The sequence below is a fragment of the Sorex fumeus genome, unplaced genomic scaffold (genome assembly GCF_029834395.1).
Source record: "Sorex fumeus unplaced genomic scaffold, SorFum_2.1 ptg000044l, whole genome shotgun sequence".
Classification (NCBI taxonomy): Eukaryota; Metazoa; Chordata; class Mammalia; order Eulipotyphla; family Soricidae; genus Sorex; species Sorex fumeus.
The window spans coordinates 4,392,018-4,412,196 of NW_026606101.1; the positions used below are offsets into that span (position 1 = coordinate 4,392,018).

At 42.6% G+C, this 20,179-nt stretch overlaps 1 protein-coding gene across 16 annotated transcripts in view; it reads left to right on the forward strand.

Moving 5' to 3' along the window:
* The window catches only part of PTPRT (protein tyrosine phosphatase receptor type T), a 1,141,641-nt gene that overhangs the window by 949,071 nt on the left and 172,391 nt on the right, over nt 1–20,179 (forward strand). For 8 of the 16 annotated variants that reach the window (XM_056121254.1, XM_056121255.1, XM_056121260.1 and 5 more), the window contains exon 14: nt 13,477–13,533. The exons of the other annotated variants lie outside the window; for them this stretch is intronic. In XM_056121254.1, the coding sequence (XP_055977229.1) occupies nt 13,477–13,533 (57 nt within the window). The remainder of the gene's footprint in view (nt 1–13,476; nt 13,534–20,179) is intronic. 16 annotated transcript variants of the gene reach the window in all.

Genomic DNA, 20,179 nt, shown 5'->3' on the forward strand with positions numbered 1-20,179 from the left:
GTGTGCAGAACCCTGCCGAAGCAGGCAGCCAGGAAAGGAAAGCAAACTCACAAAGAGTACCCCCACAATGGGCTGGGGCTCCATGGCTCCCCTCTTTGACCTTTGTCAAGGAAGGGGTTAATGAAACTGCCTTCTCCTCTATGGAGCATGTGGATACCCTCTTAGGTATCCTTAGAATCTGCCCCAAAGCAGTTTGTTGGATCATATATTTTTTTCTTAATGTTATTCTATTCTATTTGGGTGTGGCGGTAGTTTAAGGCCAACCTCCAGTGGTGCTCAGGGGCTATTCCTGTGCTCAGGAGTGACCCCTTATGATGTCAAGGGATTCCCATATGCGAGACAAGCTCCGTGACCCCTGACTATCTCTAACCCCTGGATCACATTTCTGAACTGGCTGTCAGAAACTGTAGGGAGTATGCACCCCCTCCTCTGGGGACTCATCCTGAGTTCATGACATCTTCAACTACAATTTAAGTCTAAATAAGGCCCCATTCTTAAGCACTGTTTCTTAACCTTTTTCTGGCTGTGGGTGGCCCCCTTCTGACCTTATATCATTCCTATGATTGGATCTCCCTGTTTTATAGATTTACTTCTAGTCTCATACTGTGACCTCACTGTCTCTGTGTCCTCCCGTTGTTCATCAATTTGCTCGAGCGGGCCCAGTAACGTCTCCATTTTTAGACTTGTTGTTACTGTGTTTGGCATATTGAATATGTCACAGGTAGCTTACCAGGCTTTGCCTTGTGGGCAAAATACTCTCGGTAGCTTGCCAGGCTCTCTGAGAGGGGCAGAGGAATCGAACCCATCTAGGCCAGGCTGGATGCGTGCAAGGCAAACATCCTACCTCTGTGCTATCACTCCAGCCCTCTCTGTGACCTCAAACTTAGGTAATTTTCACCTGTGTCCCCTTTGGAATATTCTGGGGGCCTATAAGGGATTCATATAGACCCTCAGTTGAGAAACACTTCAACATAGGAAAGTGGAAGGGAGGGTGACACAAGTTTGGGACAATGCCTGAGTGGTTCCTGTTGGAGCTCCTCACTGTTCTCCCTCCAGAGTATGGCCACCATAGCTGAAGGATGTGGAAGAATGAAAAACAGCCCTGTAGGGATTGAGGAACCTAAGGTGGAAGGAGATTCCTGTCAGAGTGAACTGAGACTGCTTCTAGTATAAAAGCTGAATGTTCTGTAATGGGAGCCCTATACAGGAGATGTAAACCCTCTGTCCCCATATACCACAGGCTGTGTGGAGTGACACAACCCTTCTCAGACTGCAGTCATCAAGTGTTGATCCAATAATGGCTTCTGTAAAGAGTAGTTACAACCCTTCCTATTTGGGGTTTGTTTTGGTTGGTCTGCGGTTCACACTTGGCAGGGCTCAGGGATTATTACTCCTGCCTCTGTGCTCAGGGTTGACTACTGGTTGGGCTCAGGGAACCATATCCGGGGGCAGGAATCAAACCTGGGTTTACTGTATAAAAGACTGATGTCTTACCTGCTATTGTCTCTCCCCAGCCCTAGCCCTGCCTTTTGAGAGGAATACTGATGGAAGCTTTTAATTATTCATTTATGCCCCACTCCCATTTTTATATGGCAGCCAGAAGCTGGTACATAGCTGGTGCTCCAGAAACATGTTCAGGAATCTGTAAATGTATTTGGAGTCAGCATTTCTCTGTAGTCAGGACCTGGGGGTGTCCCTGAATCTCCCTGAAACTCAGCTGGAAAACCATATTTAAAGTTATCTCTTACTACCCATTCATAAAGCAGTTTTGACAAACCCACTTCCAGTGATTTGCTGATAAATCTGCCCTTTTTAAAAGAAAGGCCTTTATTTACAGTCTTTGAAAACTTCCAGGATATAAATATCCCACCATGTCTAATATCAAATTGCTGATGGTTTAACAACCTACTGGCAAAATTCCCAGGTGGTTAGAAGAAGCTGGTGCAAACCATCCCCAAGGTCTCTACCTTCCAGATTGTAATGAGGATAAAGTGATCTACTTAAGTGTTTTATTGGCTGTCAAATGTGTGTGTGTGTGTCAGAGAGAGCTATTATTCCAGACTATTATGTCATGCATGTGGTCAGCTCATTTGCTGAACTTGTACAAACTAGGCACTTTGAAAAGAATGTGGCATTTTGTAGTGAACCAACAGATTTGGCCCCTGCCCTCATGGGCCCCACAGTCCAGTGTGGAGAGGAAGTGAAAGATTGCAAGCAATAGTGGTGGCGTTTAGATGACAATTCAAAATTCTAGGGAAAAAATGTGTAATAAATGTAGACTATGGTGATCATGGTGCCAAATACCTAGACAGTAAAGGCATATATATATATATATATATATATATATATATATATCCCAGGGCTGTTATCTGGAATTCTGTACCCTTAAAACTGATGCAATGTAGGAGTACTATGTTCCTTCCCATCACCATGCCTGCTCAAGGAAACCTGGGGAGTGTGCATCTTACTCAAATTTGCATTCAGCTCACTCAAGACCAGAAAAGGAAGCAAACACTGGGCCCTAGTCCACACCTACAGCCAACTCTCCTGTGTTGGCAGAGAATTACATTATAAAGCCATGGCAGAACCTAAAATTGAAGGCATAGACTGTGGGGTGGGATTGCTATTTCTTAGTGTAAGGGCTATTCTAGGATCAAAACAAGCTTAACACAAAAACGTCTAAAGTAGTCTCTCCCTTCCACACCCCCAATCAGTGATCACTTTTGGCCACTGCCCTAGATCTGCTTCTTCCCTTGTTTCTCAGCCAGGGTTTGACTATTATTAACTTTGGAGATTTAGAGGGATCAGAATACAAGTCAAACAAAGAGAGGAGTGGAGTTTATCAAGGAATAAATAAAGATGAATGTGGGCTGTCTACAAACTGATGCCCTGGAAGCTGAGCCAGAGGCAGGGATTTGGGTGCCTGTGATGAATGGAGAGAGGAAAGAAATCTGTAAATAAGAGAGTAAGATGGGAGAGCAACAGAGGAAAGACCAGTGTGCATCTACTCTCAGAAAAAGGCAAGCCTAGGGTAGATCTGGACTGGACATTAGTTTTTCCAGAGCTGTCCTGCCTCAAGATAAGAATGGTAGGATTCGCCATAACAATCACTTCTTGGCATTTCTTCTGCCCTCCTATCTCTCAGGTGGCCTCTGGGGAAGTAGCATCCCTGAACCTTGCACAGGACTGTAGAGGAAATCATTAGTATAAACCACTAAGGTATAACCTTAGCTTTGGTATAAACCACTCAAGTAACCAGGGTACAGTGCACCAATTGAAAAGGAGTCCAGAGAGCTGGTACAGTGGGTAAGACACTGTATGTGCCTGACCTGGGTTTGATTACTGGCACAATAGATGGTGATTTGAGCACTAGTAAGAGTGATCCCTGAGCACAGAGCCAGGAGTAAGCCCTGAGTACCTCCAGATATTAACCAAAAAAAGAAGAAAAAGAAAAAGGAAAGAAAAAGAATTCAACCATAGTGTCCACAGCAAATACTCCAAGTATATAATAAATCGAGGGATAGCAAAAAAAAAAAAAAACAAACCTCATGGAACTTCTTCAGATTCAAGAGAAATTTAAGATTTTACAGAAAATTTCAAAAACCCTTTGGGCTTTGTGAATCTGATGTCGAAGTAGATTTTGCAGCCAGTGAGGTAAAGAACATAAAGTTTTAGTTTGGAAATAGAAAACTATTATTCAGACATTAAAGGGAGGGCCATGAAAGCCAGGAAGCTGAAAAGACTCATTTAAAAAGTGGATTTTGTTTTGTCCTTCAAGAAGGAACTGCAAGGAAGGCCAACTAAGAGGGAAATGCACTTAAACTCATTCAATATGTTGACTACCTTTGAAAGCTGGGGGCTCGGCTCCATTAGGAACTAGGCTTGAGATGTAAGCTGAACATGCTTATAAGTGGTTCTTGGGAAAGTGAAGCAGGTAAAAGCTAGGGGCAGTGCACTGAGGCTTCTGAGAAGAGGCTGAAGCACAAATGGGAGTTTAACAACATTTCCTCTGGCAATACATCTGGTGGAAGACTTTTTGGGCGAGGCCAGAGAAACAGTACAGGGCTAAAGGTACTTGCCTTTTGGGAAGCTAGCCCCAGTTCCAATCCCATCACTGCCTATTAGTCTCCTGAGCACTGCCAGGGATCACTCCTGAGCACAGGGCCAGGTCCTCCAGGTGTGAGAAAGAAAAATCAAAATCAAAACAAAAAGACTCCCTGGATTGCAGCTGCCAGGGGGAGGTACCTAGAAAACTCAGTTCATGTCCACTGAATGGGCAGAGTAAGTCAAGGAAAAGCCTCTAGCTGTCCAGGAGGCTCAGTTCAGAACCAACGGTCCGTTCCATCCAAGTCCTTTTGCCCACTGATATCACAGTGTAATTTCCCCATGTCTCCCTCCATGCATGCACCCATTCATTCCATTTGCTTTTTCTCACCCTGCCTTCAGCAGACTAGCCTGCACACTTTGCCCCTTTCTACCTTCTGGCCCCATCTTATTTGCAAGACTCTAAGCACACTGGTCTCTCAGTTCTTCAAACACATCAATGCGCTTCCAACTTCAGGGTCTTTTCTCATCCTCCTCCCTTTACCTAAATGATCTGATCACTATATATGTCTGTCAGCTTAACAGATACATCTCTCAAGCTGCAACTTAGCCTCCACTTCTTCAAAAAGATCATTTTAACTTTCAGTATCTATCCTTGATAGTATCTCTCCTTGGCCTTTAGTTCAATTCATTCTCCATTTTTGCCATAGTATTCCTACGTGTTGAATGCCTATCTCCCAGTTACTTTCTCAGTGATGTAAGTGAAAAGACTATGCTAATTGGAGCACTTTTACTTTCCCAGGTTTAAATATACAAATGGATAAATGAATGGGTGGCTTGATGATAGATGGACAGATGGATGGGCACTAACAGGCCATTCTTCCATGGACCCATTTTTCAAAATAAAAACTATTTGGTGGGACCAGAGAGATAGACACTGGGCAAGGTGCCTTGCATGCAACTGACTTGAGTTCAGTCCCTGATACCATACCACATATGACCTCCACATATGGGCTCCTGAGCACCACCAGGAGCCATTTTACGCAGAGTCAGGAGTAAGCCCTGAGCACAATTGGGTGTGACACCAAAACAAAAGCAACAACAATGCAATCTATTTTACAGACTGGTTCTATTGGAAGGTCAGAGTAAAAGGGATAAAAGTAGGAATTAAGTATGTGATCAGGAAGCCCCACCCGTGAAAAAGCTAGTCAACCTCTGCATGGACATACCTGAGTTGGAGACTCATAATTTTCTCCTACTATTGCACTCTGCTGCTAGAGGGAATCTTTAGAGCCTGAGTCCAAATTGTCTCCCTGTTATTTTTTCTGTCACTTGGCTTTAAGGTCATATCGATTCTGTTTGCCTTTTGTTGTTTTCCAAAAAATAGCACTTTCCTTCCTTTGTCTCCTCAGGTCAGGTCAGACAGTGTCTTGCTTTCTGCCCTTTCCCCCATTGAAATGTCTCTGGCCACCTACAGGCAGCAACTCTCCCACTTCTGGCTCTCGCCGTCAAGGGAACACAGCTGGTTTAGCAGACACCCGTTGGGTACACCCAAGTGGCAGTTTAGAAGAATCAGCTTTGATTTGATTTGCAAACTGAACTGAGTCATTGAGACAAAATAAAACCAGAAACCCCATAAAGCCTTTTGCAGAGTTGCTTTGCAGAGGACCGCCACAGTTTTAATCTAGTAAACACTCTCTAACAATCTCATTAAAACAACCCCCTTGAAGAAGATGCTGAAAGCTGAACTCCAGAATAGTAATGCGTGAGACAAGGGTCCAGTGTTGTTAGTAGTTCCATATTACCTAGTGGCAGTGATGGACTAAGATTATAATCCCAAGACAAGAGGCATGGATGTTGACCTTTCCTAAGAATGGCTTCTTTTCATAAAGGTTCAGGATGAGGTAAAACACTCTATCTAGTATTATCTTTCCTCATTTTATAAGGAGGGGGACATGGAAGAAGATACAATAGAACCCCAAGCTCGTGTGAGGGAATTCACCATCAGGGGACTGAAGCAGCTTTGTTTTTAGTTGCTTGCTTGTTTGTTTATGGTTGGGGCCATACCCAGAGATGCTGGGGGGCGGGGGGTGGTCATTCCTGCCTCTGCATTCAGGAAATCTCTCCCTACACAACTGGGGCACCATATGGGGAGCCAAAGGATGGATGACAGTCCTGTGAAGGCAAGGCAAGGGTTCTAACCGCTTAGCTACTGTTGCACCGGCCATAGCTGCGTGCTTGACCCTTAATTACCCCATACCTAACATTGGGCTGGAGTGATAGCACAGCAGTTTAGGCATTTGCCTTGCATGCGGCTGACCGGGGTTCAATTCCTCCACCTCTCTCAAAGAGCCTGGCAAGCTACCGAGAGTATCCCGCCCGCACGACAAAGCCTGGCAAGCTGACTGTGGGGTATTTGATATGCCAAAACCGGTAACAACAAGTTTCACACTGGAGATGTTACTGGTGCCCGCTCAACCAAATCAATGAACAACGGGAAGACAGTGCTACAGTGCATTTTATAATAAATGCTTACCCTTCCAGGGACTGACTGGGAAAATGCAGATCCAGTGAGCTGCTCTCATTTACAGATGCCAAGATTGTGGCAAGCAGAGTAACTGTGGATCCATAGCTTCCTATGTCTTAACTGCAGCTTTCTTGAGTATTCTTCAAGATAAGAAAAGCTGTGTCTTATCTACAACTTTCTTGAGTAGTTTTAGGAAATAATGAGGACTCAGAGAAAACTGAATGCAAATTCTGTTTCTATTCGTTTTAGTGTTTTTTATTTACACAAATGTATGATAGTTGAGGCAATATGGTTACAAAAAGTATAAAGGTTCATGGTATTATGTACAAAGTTACTACACCCCATCGCCTATAAGTGTCCATGATTCCTCACCACTGTATCACACTCACGATCACAATCATCCTGTTGTTCTTCGATTGCCTCGAGCAGGCCCCAGTAAAGTCTCCTTCGTCCTAGCTTTAAAAATTTTTTAATTTTTAAAAGTGCCATATTCAAGGCTCTTTCAGGATTAGGAGAATAAGACCCATCATTGTTACTTGTATTTGGCATATTGGGTACGCCACGGGGAGTTTGCCAGACTCTGCCTTGTGGGCAGGTTACATTCGGTAGCCTGCCAGTGTGTTGAAAGTAAGAATGAGATAATAAGATGTCGCACAGCTGCATTCCCGCTTCCATGAGCTGGGTTTTATAGTCTCTGGGTCTTGGCCGTTGATGGGATTACACGGCACAAGGGGGCCAGTTGGTGGGTGTGACCCCTGCCTACTGGAAGATGGAGGATCTGGGTGGAGGATGCTCAGCCACTCCAGTTTTCTAATTAACAACAGAAAATATGAAGAACTATGGCGAGTAGAGAAATAGTACAATTAGGTGCTTGTCTTGTATGCGCTGACTTACCTGGCAGGGGAGATACCATGATCACCACTGTATACAAAACTTATTTTATTTGGAGAAAGTCATAACCCTTAAGCATCTGTCCCTTCTCTTTATATATGTTTGTTTTCTGGGGGTTTCTGTCCAGCAGCACTGGCAGCCACGAGGACTTGGCAGTTCTTGAACCCAGGGCCTTGTACATACCAGACATGTGCTCTCACACCACACTCTGAGCTATCTCCCCATCCCTCACTTCAACTTTAAGCCTTATAACATTAATTCTTTATTCTTATTATTTGAGGTAATGTATGTGCAAGGACAAAAAATAATAAATGACAAATTAAAATTCCTTCTTTTATAATGAAAGAGGGAAATGGGTAGATTGGGTAGATTGCAGACAAGGATGAAAAATAAAAAAGGATAAAATGCCATTGGATTCTCATTGATAGAGTTTCAATGTAGTATTGAAGCCAGGAGTGAGCAAAATTTAGCAAAAATTTACCACCATGTCTGTTCATCACAGGGCTGTAATGTGTGGACGTGAGTTTATAACAAAGATGATAAAAATAAAGCTAGAGAAGAATTGTACATGCAAAGATAGTGGCCATAATTATTACAATTACTCAAGAAATGAATCACTTTAGACTCTGAAGGGATAAACAAAGAGTTCAAAGTACCTCAGAATTAGACCTCAGATCTATGTCCAAAGCTCAAGACATTTTCATGGTACCATTGTGAGCTTTGTCAGTACCACAGAATGGGCACGATTATATTGTTCACTGTCAGGGTTCTATTTCTTAACTCCTTCCAATACCTCTTTTCCAGTAGTTGATAATAGAGTAGTTAGGGTGTGATGGCTCTGTGATCTATTTTAAGTGGGATCCATACTAAATCCTAATATACAGAGGACAAGGCAAAGTGCTTTAAAGAAGTCCTTACCTTACTTCATGACCAGAACATATTGACTCAATTAAACCAAATAGCTAGTTGTCTTCAGAACTGCCTATTCCAGTGCCATTGTTAGCACATCAGCATCCTTTGATCACCATTTAATATTTGTTGCTTTAAGTGGGAGGGAAAAATCATAAAGGAACTCTGAAGTATTCAGAATTCTGATCTATTTTTTCTGGGTCTCAATATTTTCACGATTTCCTGAACAAAAAAAAATACTTTAATACTGGGTCTAGAAATTGTGGGGAGAATATTTTATTTTGGTAAAAAAATGCATATGATGAGGTGTGAGAATACTATATGATAAAATAAAAGCCAAGATAGTTAAACCCTCTTTCTTCTGTGGAACTAGTCAGGATAGGTTAGGCTTTACTGCAATCACAAATTAATATTAAAGTATTTCTATTGAATACTAGTAGTTTGTTTGTTGTGAGGCCACCAAGAATGTATATGGCCTCAGGTAACCACAGAAGGGGAAGAGAAAGCAAGGAAGTGATAGCCTATATCTTAAATTCCTTACTTACAAGTGACTGATGTCACTTCTGCTTACGTGGCCTTGTTGAGACTAGTATTCTTCTCTGCATCTAAGAAGAAACAGATTAGTTTTTATAAACACTAATTATCTGTATGATATATAATTTTTCATAAATTGGTATGTGTTGATATATGAAAACTGTGATTATATATTTAACATGTGAACTCTTTTCCTATTTCTGATTTTCTTTGTGTCCTGCTGAGACCATGACCCATCACTTATATTCTGTTACTTCATCTTTCCTGTATGAAAACTTTGCCTTGTTCTTCTACTTGTCTGGCTATACCTCTGTTCCTACTCATTATACCCAAGTATTCCTATTTAGCAAGTAGCCCTAGATGGAGGGATGAAGCAGGGTGAGGTGTGTGGGTTGGGGGGTGGGGGGGAGAACCTGCTCTATGCCTGCTAGTTAAGTAAGCCTTTAACTGTTTATTTCCATTTAATTCTTAAAATAACTTCCTGAGATTCATACTAACCCCATTTTATAGATATAGAAATGGAAGCTCATAAACCTATGTAATTTTCCAAGTGTCACAGTCAATAAGTGAAAAGTATTAAACCGGGATTTTATCGATTCATTAAGTTTTCAATCAACATTTGTTGACTAAAACTTAATATCAATATTTAACCTTGTTCCCTGAAGGCTAAGAAGTTTATTCTCAGATTTGGGCATCTTTGGTTCTAGTTTGGAAAAGACAGTTGAGTGCTCTGTGTTTCGATTTTCCTGTTTAGAAAGTAATGACAGTATCAACACTTATTTTATGGGGATAATGAAATAAGTGAACTCAGTGAGCTGATGCGATGTCTGACTTGGAATAAGTGCTTAGTGCAATGTCTGTCTTGAAATAAGAATTCAACAAGTAGTAATTTGTGGGAGAACAATAAACAGATCAATTACCTGGCTATGCTATGATAAAGGGCTGCAAAGAAGGTAAATTCAGGATCCTATGGGAGCACAGAAAAGGACACGCTCAGTAGACTTTCTTGGGTATGTGGTCCCTGAGACCAGTTTTGTAAGAAATATGACAGTGATCATACTGAATAAAGATGCAGAGTAAAATAGAGAGATCTGAGCTGAGGAAGTAACATGTTCAAAATACTGAAGGCTAGAGACCATGCCTCTGAACTTGAATAAGAAAGGACTAGAACAATAGCTCGAATTTTGATGTGACTAAAGGAGGTGAGAAATGATAAGATGGTTATCTAAAGGGACCCCAAGAACTCTAAAGAGTATATATATATATATATATATATATATATATATATATATTATACACACACATAGGGCTATGTATATATATGGGCTATGTATATATATATATACATAGCCTATATATGTGTGTATATAAATATATATATTTATATATTATACACACACATAGGCCTGGAGCAATAGCACAGCGAGTAGAGCATTTGCCTTACACGTGGCTAACCTAGATTCCATTCCTTCACCCCTCTCAGAGAGCCTGGCAAGCTACCCGTGATGTATTTGATATGCCAAAAACAGTAACAACAAGTCTTACAATGGAGACGTTACTGGTGCCTGCTCGAGCAAATCGATGAACCATAGGAGGACAGTGCACACACACACACACACACACACACACATACACACACATATAAATATATATATGTATGTATATATACATGTATGTATATATACATGCCTTGCAATGGGTATGTGTATGGGGGTGAGAGGGGACCCTTGGTCGTGCATATTTATACTGCCTTGTCAATGAAGATCCCTCCAATTAAATTAAATCCCTCCAATTAAATCCCTCCAATTAAATTCCATGGAATGGGTCTGAGTTGGATTCCAAGGCAAGCCCAGCCCAGGCCGAGAATTGGGAGAACAGGGGTCTGCTTATAGAGGCTATAGGGGGGCATCTGAGTTCTCAATTCTCTCCTCCTCCTTTTCTCTGCCATGCAAGACTAAGATGCTTTGTCCTGCGTACCTAAACTTTTCTCTCAAGCGTCAGAGAGAAAATACATTGATTTTTGAAGGTTATCTTTTCTCTGTCCCAGCTACTCAGTGCTGCCACAGCACAAAAGCAGCAGTAAATGGAATATACAATCTGAGCACAGCTGTGTTTCAATCAGAATTTATTTATGGACACTGGGATCTGAGTTTTATATTATTTTCAAGGATCACAACATTGTATCTTCTTTAGTTTCCCTCCAAACATTGAACAATGTAAAAATCATACTTAACTCACTTTCCGGCCCACAAGCCATGATTCATACCTCTGGCTTAGAGGTATGAATTTCAAAATGTATTTTGAAAATGGTGAAGTCCAATGGCCCGAATCTGCAAACAACCTGAGTGTCCGAGAACAGATGACTGGCTAAAGAAACTCTGGTACATCTACACAATGGAATACTATGCAGCTAAGAAAGATGAAGTAATGAAATTTGCTTATAAGTGGATAGTAATGGAGAGTATCATGCTAAGTGAAATGATTCAGAAAGAGAGGGACAGATATAGAATGACTGCACTCATTTGCAAAATATAAAATATAAAAATATGAGACTAACACCCAAAGACAGAAGAGTCAGGGCCAGAAGCATTGCTCCACAGTTGGAAACCTGCCTCGTGAGCTGAGGGAGAAGTTAGTTGGGATAGAGAAGAGATCACTAAGTCAATGATGGTTGGAGGAATTGCTTGGGATGGGAGATGTGTGCTGAAAGTAGAGAAAAGGACCAAACATGATGGCTTCTCATTATCTGTATTGCAAACCATAATACCCGTAAGTAGAGAAAGAGGGAAACTGTCTGCCATAGAGGCAGGAGGAGGAGTGGGATGGTGGGAGGGGAAGGATACTGGGGACACTGGTGGTGAAAAATGTACACTGGTGAAGGGATTGGTGTTCAATCATTCTATGAATGAAACTCAAACATGAAAGCTTTTTAAGTGTAGCTCACAGTGTTTCAACAAAAAAATTCTAAATAAAATAATTAATTGAAATTCTAAAAAAAAAGAAAATGGTGAAGTCTCATTTAAGTTATTTGCATTTACCATTCAAAATATAAACTTCCTTACCATTTAAGGGAAGAGTATATTGATTGACTAGTGGTTAAATATTTTAGTATTTCATGGTTATGAATCAATCTCGCTACCTGTATCAAGTGTTTCAATTAGGCATAGCCTGCTTATCTGTATATCTAGATTGTTCATTCTCTCTCTTCCTCTCTCTCTCTCCTTCTGTCTCTCTCTCTCTCTCAGAACTTTTTACTATTTTGTTGCTGAATCATTAGAAAAGCATGCAACTCTTGGACATTCTAGGACCCCTGTTCACATTTCATATCACTTTCTTTAGAGAGGCAAATAATGGGCTTGAACATTAAAGCCAAGAAAATTAGGGTTTGAATACTGCCTTGCCAGATTAGTGATCTTAAGCAAGTTAAATCAGTTCTCTGATTGATTCATCATTTGTGCCTTCATCCAATCATTATTTCATTTCACAAATGTCCACTTAGCTGCCATCCATGCCTGGTACAATACCAGGCATGATAGTCTAGTATTGCATGTGGCATAGTGAGGACCTTCAAAGAGATTACAGAGAGACAAGGAAGGTGGCCACTTAGACCTGGCGAGGGTACTGCTATAAGAGGGAAAGGCTTTGTAGTGAGAAGACATATATGTTCAGTACAGAGTGAGACCCTGTAGACTCCCAGAGAACAAGTTGTTGATGGACAACCATAAGCACCTTTCAGCCAGTGGTAGAGGAAGGAAGCAAGTTGTTTCATACTCAATGATGAGCTTGAGTAAGTCCAGGGACAGCAGAATTTTGGGTGGTGGATAGCTATTTGGGCTCCAACCAGAAGGGTGATGGCCAGCAGCAGAGACAGAATAGGAGACTTCTCTTTGAGGTACTGGAAACCAGGTGAAAGGTTGAAAATTACCTTGAAACCATTGGGGACACTGGTGTATTTCACTGAATAGGTTGAGAGCAGGATATAGAAGTGTAAGACGAGGCTGGAAACAGGAAGATCAGCTGTAGTCTGCTTCACTCGGTCAAGTAGAACCCAAGAGGGTGCTTTCAGCAAAGTGGAAATGAAATGAGAGAGAAGGGGGATGCGCAAGTAGCTTTCTGCAGTCAAAACAATAAGGTCTGCAGACTGATGAGCAGTGGGAGGTCCACAGGAAGGAGTTGCTGAGGATGACTCCCGGTTTCTAACTACATGGGTAGCAATACTGTCTACTAAGAAGGGACAGCAGGGGCAGATATCTGGGTGCAGAGCCAGCTGGTTCGTTTATAATCAGATTGGTCTGCTCAAAGTCTCAAAGACATTGTATGTGAGGTAACTGGCAGAGTCTCTGGCATGTCGTGGGTTCTTGATAAATGGTGACTCCAACTCTGATTTCCTCTTTAAAAATCTATTTCAAGCCCTGTTTTGTTAGCTCACAATGTTCTTTTGCTGGTGTTTAGTGTGAGCTCTTCAGAGCCACAAGAATTGCGTTTTTGTTCACCGCAGTGCACGTGTTCATGTGTGTTTCTCTCTCCTTCTCTTCTGCATGCTGCCTGGGGACTGGCTTCCTTGTGGTCAGCACCAATGGGCAGCGCCCAGGTGACCCCGGGGACTCCACTCTGCCTCCTCACCACAGGTGATCATCAGAGCCCTGGGATGGAGGGAGGGAATGAGAGAGGCTCCCCCTCAGTGGGTCCTCTAGGCCAGGTGCACTAAGAGGAACTAGAAACCCCTACACATCCCCACCCACCCATCTCCCACCCACTCATCCATTCACCCTCCCATCCATCCTGCCATCTCCCCTCCACCTATCTGTTCACTCATTTATTCATCTGTCCTACTAGTGCTTACAAAATACCTACTATGTGCCAGGCACTGTTTTAGGCACTAAGAGATACAATGCTGAGGCAAAGATAACATGCTTTTGGCAAGTCTTCCTGGTGGTAGAAAGAGCCATTATTTCAAAACTACACAAACATCAGAGTAGCTGCACCTGTGGGTAATGAAGGTTGCTCAGGAGAGGTATGTGTGGTCAGAAAAATGGACCAAGCCCCTAGAGCTTGAAGAGTGCTTCCCTGGGAAGGGGGAAGCTATGATCTGAGACCAGAAGACAGTGCAACTCACAGTCTATGCATAGGAGATGATTTGCTATAGCTATGACCAGCTCTAGCATTTGTTCTAGACAAGTCCATTAAGTGTGATGATCCCCACTTCTCCCACCAACATGGAAATAATAATGGCCACTTCTTCGGGGTACTATTGGCTCCTAGACTTTGCACACTCAGGTGCCTGATATGAGGTTGTCTACACAGAGCCTCAATCGTATTCTCAAGGGCCACATTTTGTCCCTACTGTCAACCACCCTCACAGAGTCCAAGCAACATTGCCAACACCCAGGCATCTTCCTATTAAGGGGCCTTAAGCAATGTTCAGTCTTCTCTTGCCTATTCCACTCTTGTCACCTACTCTTCAATCACTGTATCTTTGTGATTGTTGATTGAAGGGGTGGGGGAACACACTTGGCAGTGATCAGAAGTTACTGCTACATTGGGGGAGTCATGCAACACTGAATATCAAACCCGGGCTTCCAGCATGCAAAGTACACTCAGTCCTTTGAGCTGTACTGAAGTCACTTTAAGAACCATATTAAGGACCTCAATTCCCAGACACGTGTATATTAGCTGCTCCCCCTCTGCTGGGTGATTGTTCTCTGGGCTCTATTCAAGTCCAGCTGGCTGATAATATTTTCTTTAAACAGTGCCAATCCCTTATCAGGCACATTTGTTCTTACCTCTTACCTTCTGAGTCACTGGAATGTTCCTGCTCTGACAGCTTTATTTTATTGTGTGCCATTTATTTCTACACACTTCTCAGCAGCATTTGATGGCTGAGGTGCCTGTAAGTGTTTCTTTCTGTGTAGTCTGTTCCTTTCAAAGTTTCTTTTTTTCTGATTGCACATCCACTGGTTGTAAGAATGATTGATGTCAATAGTCACTGGCCAGTCTGAATGAGGTTTGTGTGGGAGGTGTCAGACTGGAATCACACATGGTCTGTTTCCGTCTCCCAACGGTTTCAGGACCTGAGAATCTCATTAAGAAGCAGGGGAACCCTGGCATCTCCAGCAAGTGACGACTGAGTTCATTTCTCACTCTCTATCTCTAACTTAGAGATCATGGGCATCTAACTTCTCTTCCCAGGCCTCATTTTCTTATTTAGAAGTAGGGAGAATGGTCCCTGGCCATCATTACTGCTAAGAATTCACTACATTTGAGGGTTAGATGCTCCCAAGCAATACTCAGGATTTCCAGGGACTGCTCCTGTTGACATTCAGCCAATGGTATTGGACAATTCCATGCTTGGGTTGAGCAATATGATCATGTTTAGTCCCAGTGGTGCAGAGGGCCAATGGGGCCATCTTGACAATGTTTGAAGAACTTCCATGACTATCCGTGGTGGTGCTTGTATAGTTGTGAAGTCCTGGGGAACAAACTCAGGGCCTTACACATGCAAAGTGTATGCTCAGGCCCTTTAAGGCATCTCTCTGCCCCTCATAGTGGTTTGAAGGCCTTTGCCCAACAACTAACTTGATCTTCATGTTGTTGCTCTAGTTATTGACCTTCTGTCCAATAACATCATGCTTTAAAATGGGATTTTTCTACTTTGGCACTCTTTACACCTAGAGACAGATCATTTTTATTGTAGAGGACTGCCTGTGTGTTGAGAGAACATTTAGCAGCATCCCTAGTTTCTGCCCTTTGGATTCCACATTCCCCATTGTGACCATTAAATATCACTCCAGACTCTTCTCCACACCCCACCCAGGAGCAATAGCACCCCCTTTCAAAAGCCTCCAGAGCCACCGTATGTGTGAAACTATGCTTGGTAGTGAGGGGTAGAGGGGTGAAGGCAGTGATGGAGCAAGAGGTGGCAATTGTTGAGAATCAGGACATCAGCAATGTCCAACACAACAATGAAAAGAACAGACCGCATTTGAATGACGAATGTGAATTGAGGGCACAATAAATTAGGTGTGAGCATTGTGAGGGAGTCAGTCTTCGCTCATGTCCACTGTTGTCATTTGCTACCCTTACTTCCCTTGGGGAAGGGTGAGGTGTGTGGGAAGGTGATGGGGTACATAGAGAATTGGTGTTGGATGAATTTCTTTTAGGTTCTTCTATGAAACAGCTCATAATCTGAGGCAGCACCTAACACGGTCCTTTAACTTCTTTTTTCTTTTTCTTTTTGGGTCACACCCAGCAATACACAGGGGTTACTCCTGTTTTTGCACTCAAGAATTACTCTTGGTGGTGCTCAGCGGACCATATGAAATGCTGGGAATTGAACCCGGGTTGGCCTCATGCAAGGCAAAATCCCTACCCACTGTACTATAGCTCCAGCCCCTGGTCCTTTAACTTTTTCAGTCATTTGTTTTTAAAAATGGAAAGGATAGTCAAAATTAATTTTAATATTTTTGTTTAATCCAATCTCTATGTCAAATATTATCATTTGAACATATATCAGTATTTAAAAATACCAGTGAAAAACTATTTTACATTCTTTGTTTTTTGCACTATCTCTTTGAAATCTGGTGTGAAGTTTATACTTACAGCACTTCTCAATTCATATGCTAAATTTTAAGCAATATATATATACATATATGAATCTGCTTTTGAAATACGGTATTCAAAAGATAAATGTTGTACTTAACAAGTAAATACACTTTACCCTGCTTCTGTTTTTACATTTAAATTAGTTGAAAAAATAAATGTAAAAATCCAGTTCCTCCATCACTCTAGCCATATTTCGAGTGCTAAGACACCACAAGTGGCAGAGTGGCTGCCATCTCGGCAGGAAAAAATTGTCTTGGTCTTCTTAGTGCTGAATCGCTGAACAGAAGTGTGCATGCACAGGATGGATATTCAGTAAATGTTCCTCTTCTTTCACACTATCTCAGAGGACATGACGCTGGGAAGACACTTGACATGTCTTAGTAGTTCCATCTATTGAGTGTCAGTTGACTGTGAGGGGTGACTGGTGTTCCTCAACCAGGAGCCATAAGGTCCACTTCTGGGTCTCCAGGATTTTCTAAGGTGGACACAAGTGAAAATTGCATAAGTTGGGGGCTGCATCATGGACTAGGGGGCCAACTGATAGAACATGTGCACCATGGGAAGAAAACGAGATTGAAAATAGGCCAAGCTTAGGAAAAGGTAGCAAAACACTAAATAAGAGGGTAGAGATAGGGTTGTTTACTCTGCAAAATAAAAGAAGATTGATTTATGTCTGGAGTTGGGTGCTTTCTTTGTAGCAGGTTGTTTTGACATTAGACCAATGGTTTGGTTTTGGATGCTTCACATAAAAGATGCTGGCATCTACCCCATACCCACCATGGCACCATGGCATTGTCTTCCCTGGAATCTGCAATTTCCCCTCCAGGCCTTTAGGGGGTAGTCTGAGATACTGGGCCCCACAGGAGACTGACAGCATCCATAGATGAATGCACTAAAGGTCAACCAGGCTACTCAGTTCTAGCCTGTAACTGCAGGGAAGACCCAGATTCACAATCTTGGCTATTGCCCAGTGCCCAGAACTTTGGGATCTGTGCAACACAAACTCTCCTCCTTAAAACTGGGAGAATATGGGCAAATCATTCAGCCTTTCAAGCATTCAGCCTTCCCTCATCTATGAAATGATAGTAATGAGTCCCCTGCCAGGCTAATCAGAGCAAGCATCAATGAACAGATGCACTTCGGGCATAATTTCTGGCTTTCCGGGTGTGGAAGACAATCCCAAGTCCTGTTGGTCTTCAGTTTCCTGTGCATTTGACATGAAAATTGTTATTTCCTGGCAGTTTTTTTCTTAAATCTGGACCCTTGTTCTAGTGACAGGATTCAGGTCATAACACATTTTTTCTGGGATTGCTTTCTACCCATTCCTAAAGCAACATTCCCAGGGACATCATGTGTCCTGGATCCAGGTGGTTAGGGGTTGGGGTTGTGTCTCTGGAATAAGACCATGTAGACCAGAGCAGCCTCCAAGGTCACTTCCTGGACACTCAGCCTCTGTGTCTCTTCTAGAGAGGCACAGTCCCTGGCCGGAATGACATGTAGTCTTAAGGCAGGAGCTAGAGCATCCAAAAAAGCCCCGCTGGGAAAGTCTTGATCAGGAACACCCACCCAGATAGACACACTCGGAAAGAGGAGGAAGTTGGCAGGCAGTAGTGGGGGAAGAGGTGGAGACTGTGGAGGAACAGGGTTTAGAGAATGTTAAATAGGAGGATTAAAAGAACAAAGAGCCCAAGCACAAAATTTGTAAGTCTACAACTGTACCTCATGGTGTCTCACTAATTAAAAAAAAAAAGTAAAAATTAAACAAATCTATAAATAAAATAAAATAAAATGCCAAGTGAAAAAAAAAGAACAAAGAGCAAACACTATTATCTGTAGTTCTCACATCCACTGAATTGGGCTAAGGGTTTGACATTACAATCACAAAGAAAATTCACAGCAACACTCCCTCATCTTTAATCACTTAATCACTTCACTTCCCGTTAGTCGGCGATTTGCTCGAGCGGGCGCCAGTAACGTCTCCATTTGTCCCTGTCGCGTGCTAGTGTAGCCCAATGGCATCTGTTCGCTCCAGGAACATGAAGGGCCTCAAACCGATCGTTCATGATCTTGACGAAGAAGTCTGACCATCTGGAAGGTGGGCGGCCACGCGGTCTTTTGACATCCCGTGGAATCCAGTCGGTAACAGCTCTAGTCCAGCGGTCGTCTTTAAATCTCATTACGTGACCAGCCCATCTGATTTTCGACAGATGATGAGGAAATGGGATAAGAAACTTGAAAGTAACAGGAGTTGAATTTGAGTCTGACTCACTTTGTAATTTTACCTGCCATATTCTGTGACCATGGCCAGCATCACTGAGCTCAGTATCTTTCATAGGCCAAGAACTGGGATATACCATGATATTATAAGACATTCCTTAAAACTATATTGCACTCTAGCTATGGGATTGAGCCACAAAGAGAATACATAAATTGCCCCATTTTCTTACGAGGAAAAACTGAGCTATTAATGAGAGCCAATTGTCAAGTAAAATGTCTTATGTACTTAGACCCTTGCTGTCATCATTAACCCAGACTCATTTAAAAAGTTATTTAATTAAAGAGCCATGATTTACAGTTATCAGTATTGAGTTTTAGGCATACAATATTTCATCCATCTTACAGATGAGGAAACTAAGGTTCAGAGAGCAGACAGAAAGACAAACTGGCCACTAGTAAGATGTGGGCCCAAGGCCAGTCCAAAATTGTGAATCCTGAGAAGCTTAGGAGATGGAGGGAGGAGGTAAGAGCCTGTTGGTGTCTCAGGCCAGAGTGTTAAGCAGAGTCATATATCAGGGTTCATGCGGGAATTGAGGTGTACAAAGAGGCTGAATGAGAAAGTCCAGGTGTTGGGCTGGCCCAGGGCAAGAGCAGAACTGCAGCCTGCCTGACACAACACAGTCTGAGGGTCTCCAACACAGTCTGAGGCTCTTCACCACAGTCTGAGAGTGTCCATGCTCAGGCTTGGTGTCTCCCCTCCTAATAGGGCCTTGCTTGGTCCCAGGGCACAGGCAAGAGCAATGAAGAGACAGACTTAGTTTAGATTAAGATTAAATGAGATTTGGATTTAGTCTAGATTTAGTCTAATCTAAACTTGCAAAGTAGAGGAAGGGGGCATAACAGAAGGACAGGGAGGCTGGTTACACTCAAGAGCCAGGAGGTCCCTCTACAGGGCCCTCATAGCTCTTCCAGTGCCCCATCAGAATGCCACATTTGTCAATCATTTCACAACTGGTGTCCACAACTTCATGGATGCACAGCTAATGGGACATTATTCTGGCTGTTTTGTTACCCTTCTCCCAAATAAATTGACAGTGTAGAAGAGGATGGTATCCTTGGGGGGGTGGCAGGAGATAGGGACAACAAATCTCCTGTGGAGTGCTGTCCTGCAGCAGGTAAATATTTATACTTCCTGTAAACTATTCCTCAAAGCAAGGAGCTTTCAGACCGAACTTCCCATCACACTGTTTCTCTTGGGACATTCTCCTCAGACTAAGGAGAACTCGTCTCCAGCTTTCTATCCACAGAACCTCTCAGTTCATCTCAGGAAACTCGGCTTCAGCCTTATCTCCTCTCTCCCCATCTCAGTACTCAGTTACTCACAAGTCTGAGCAGTTCTGCCTCCCCAATCTCTCTTGAATCTCTCCTCGCTTCTTTACTTCTGCTGTTTGTGTT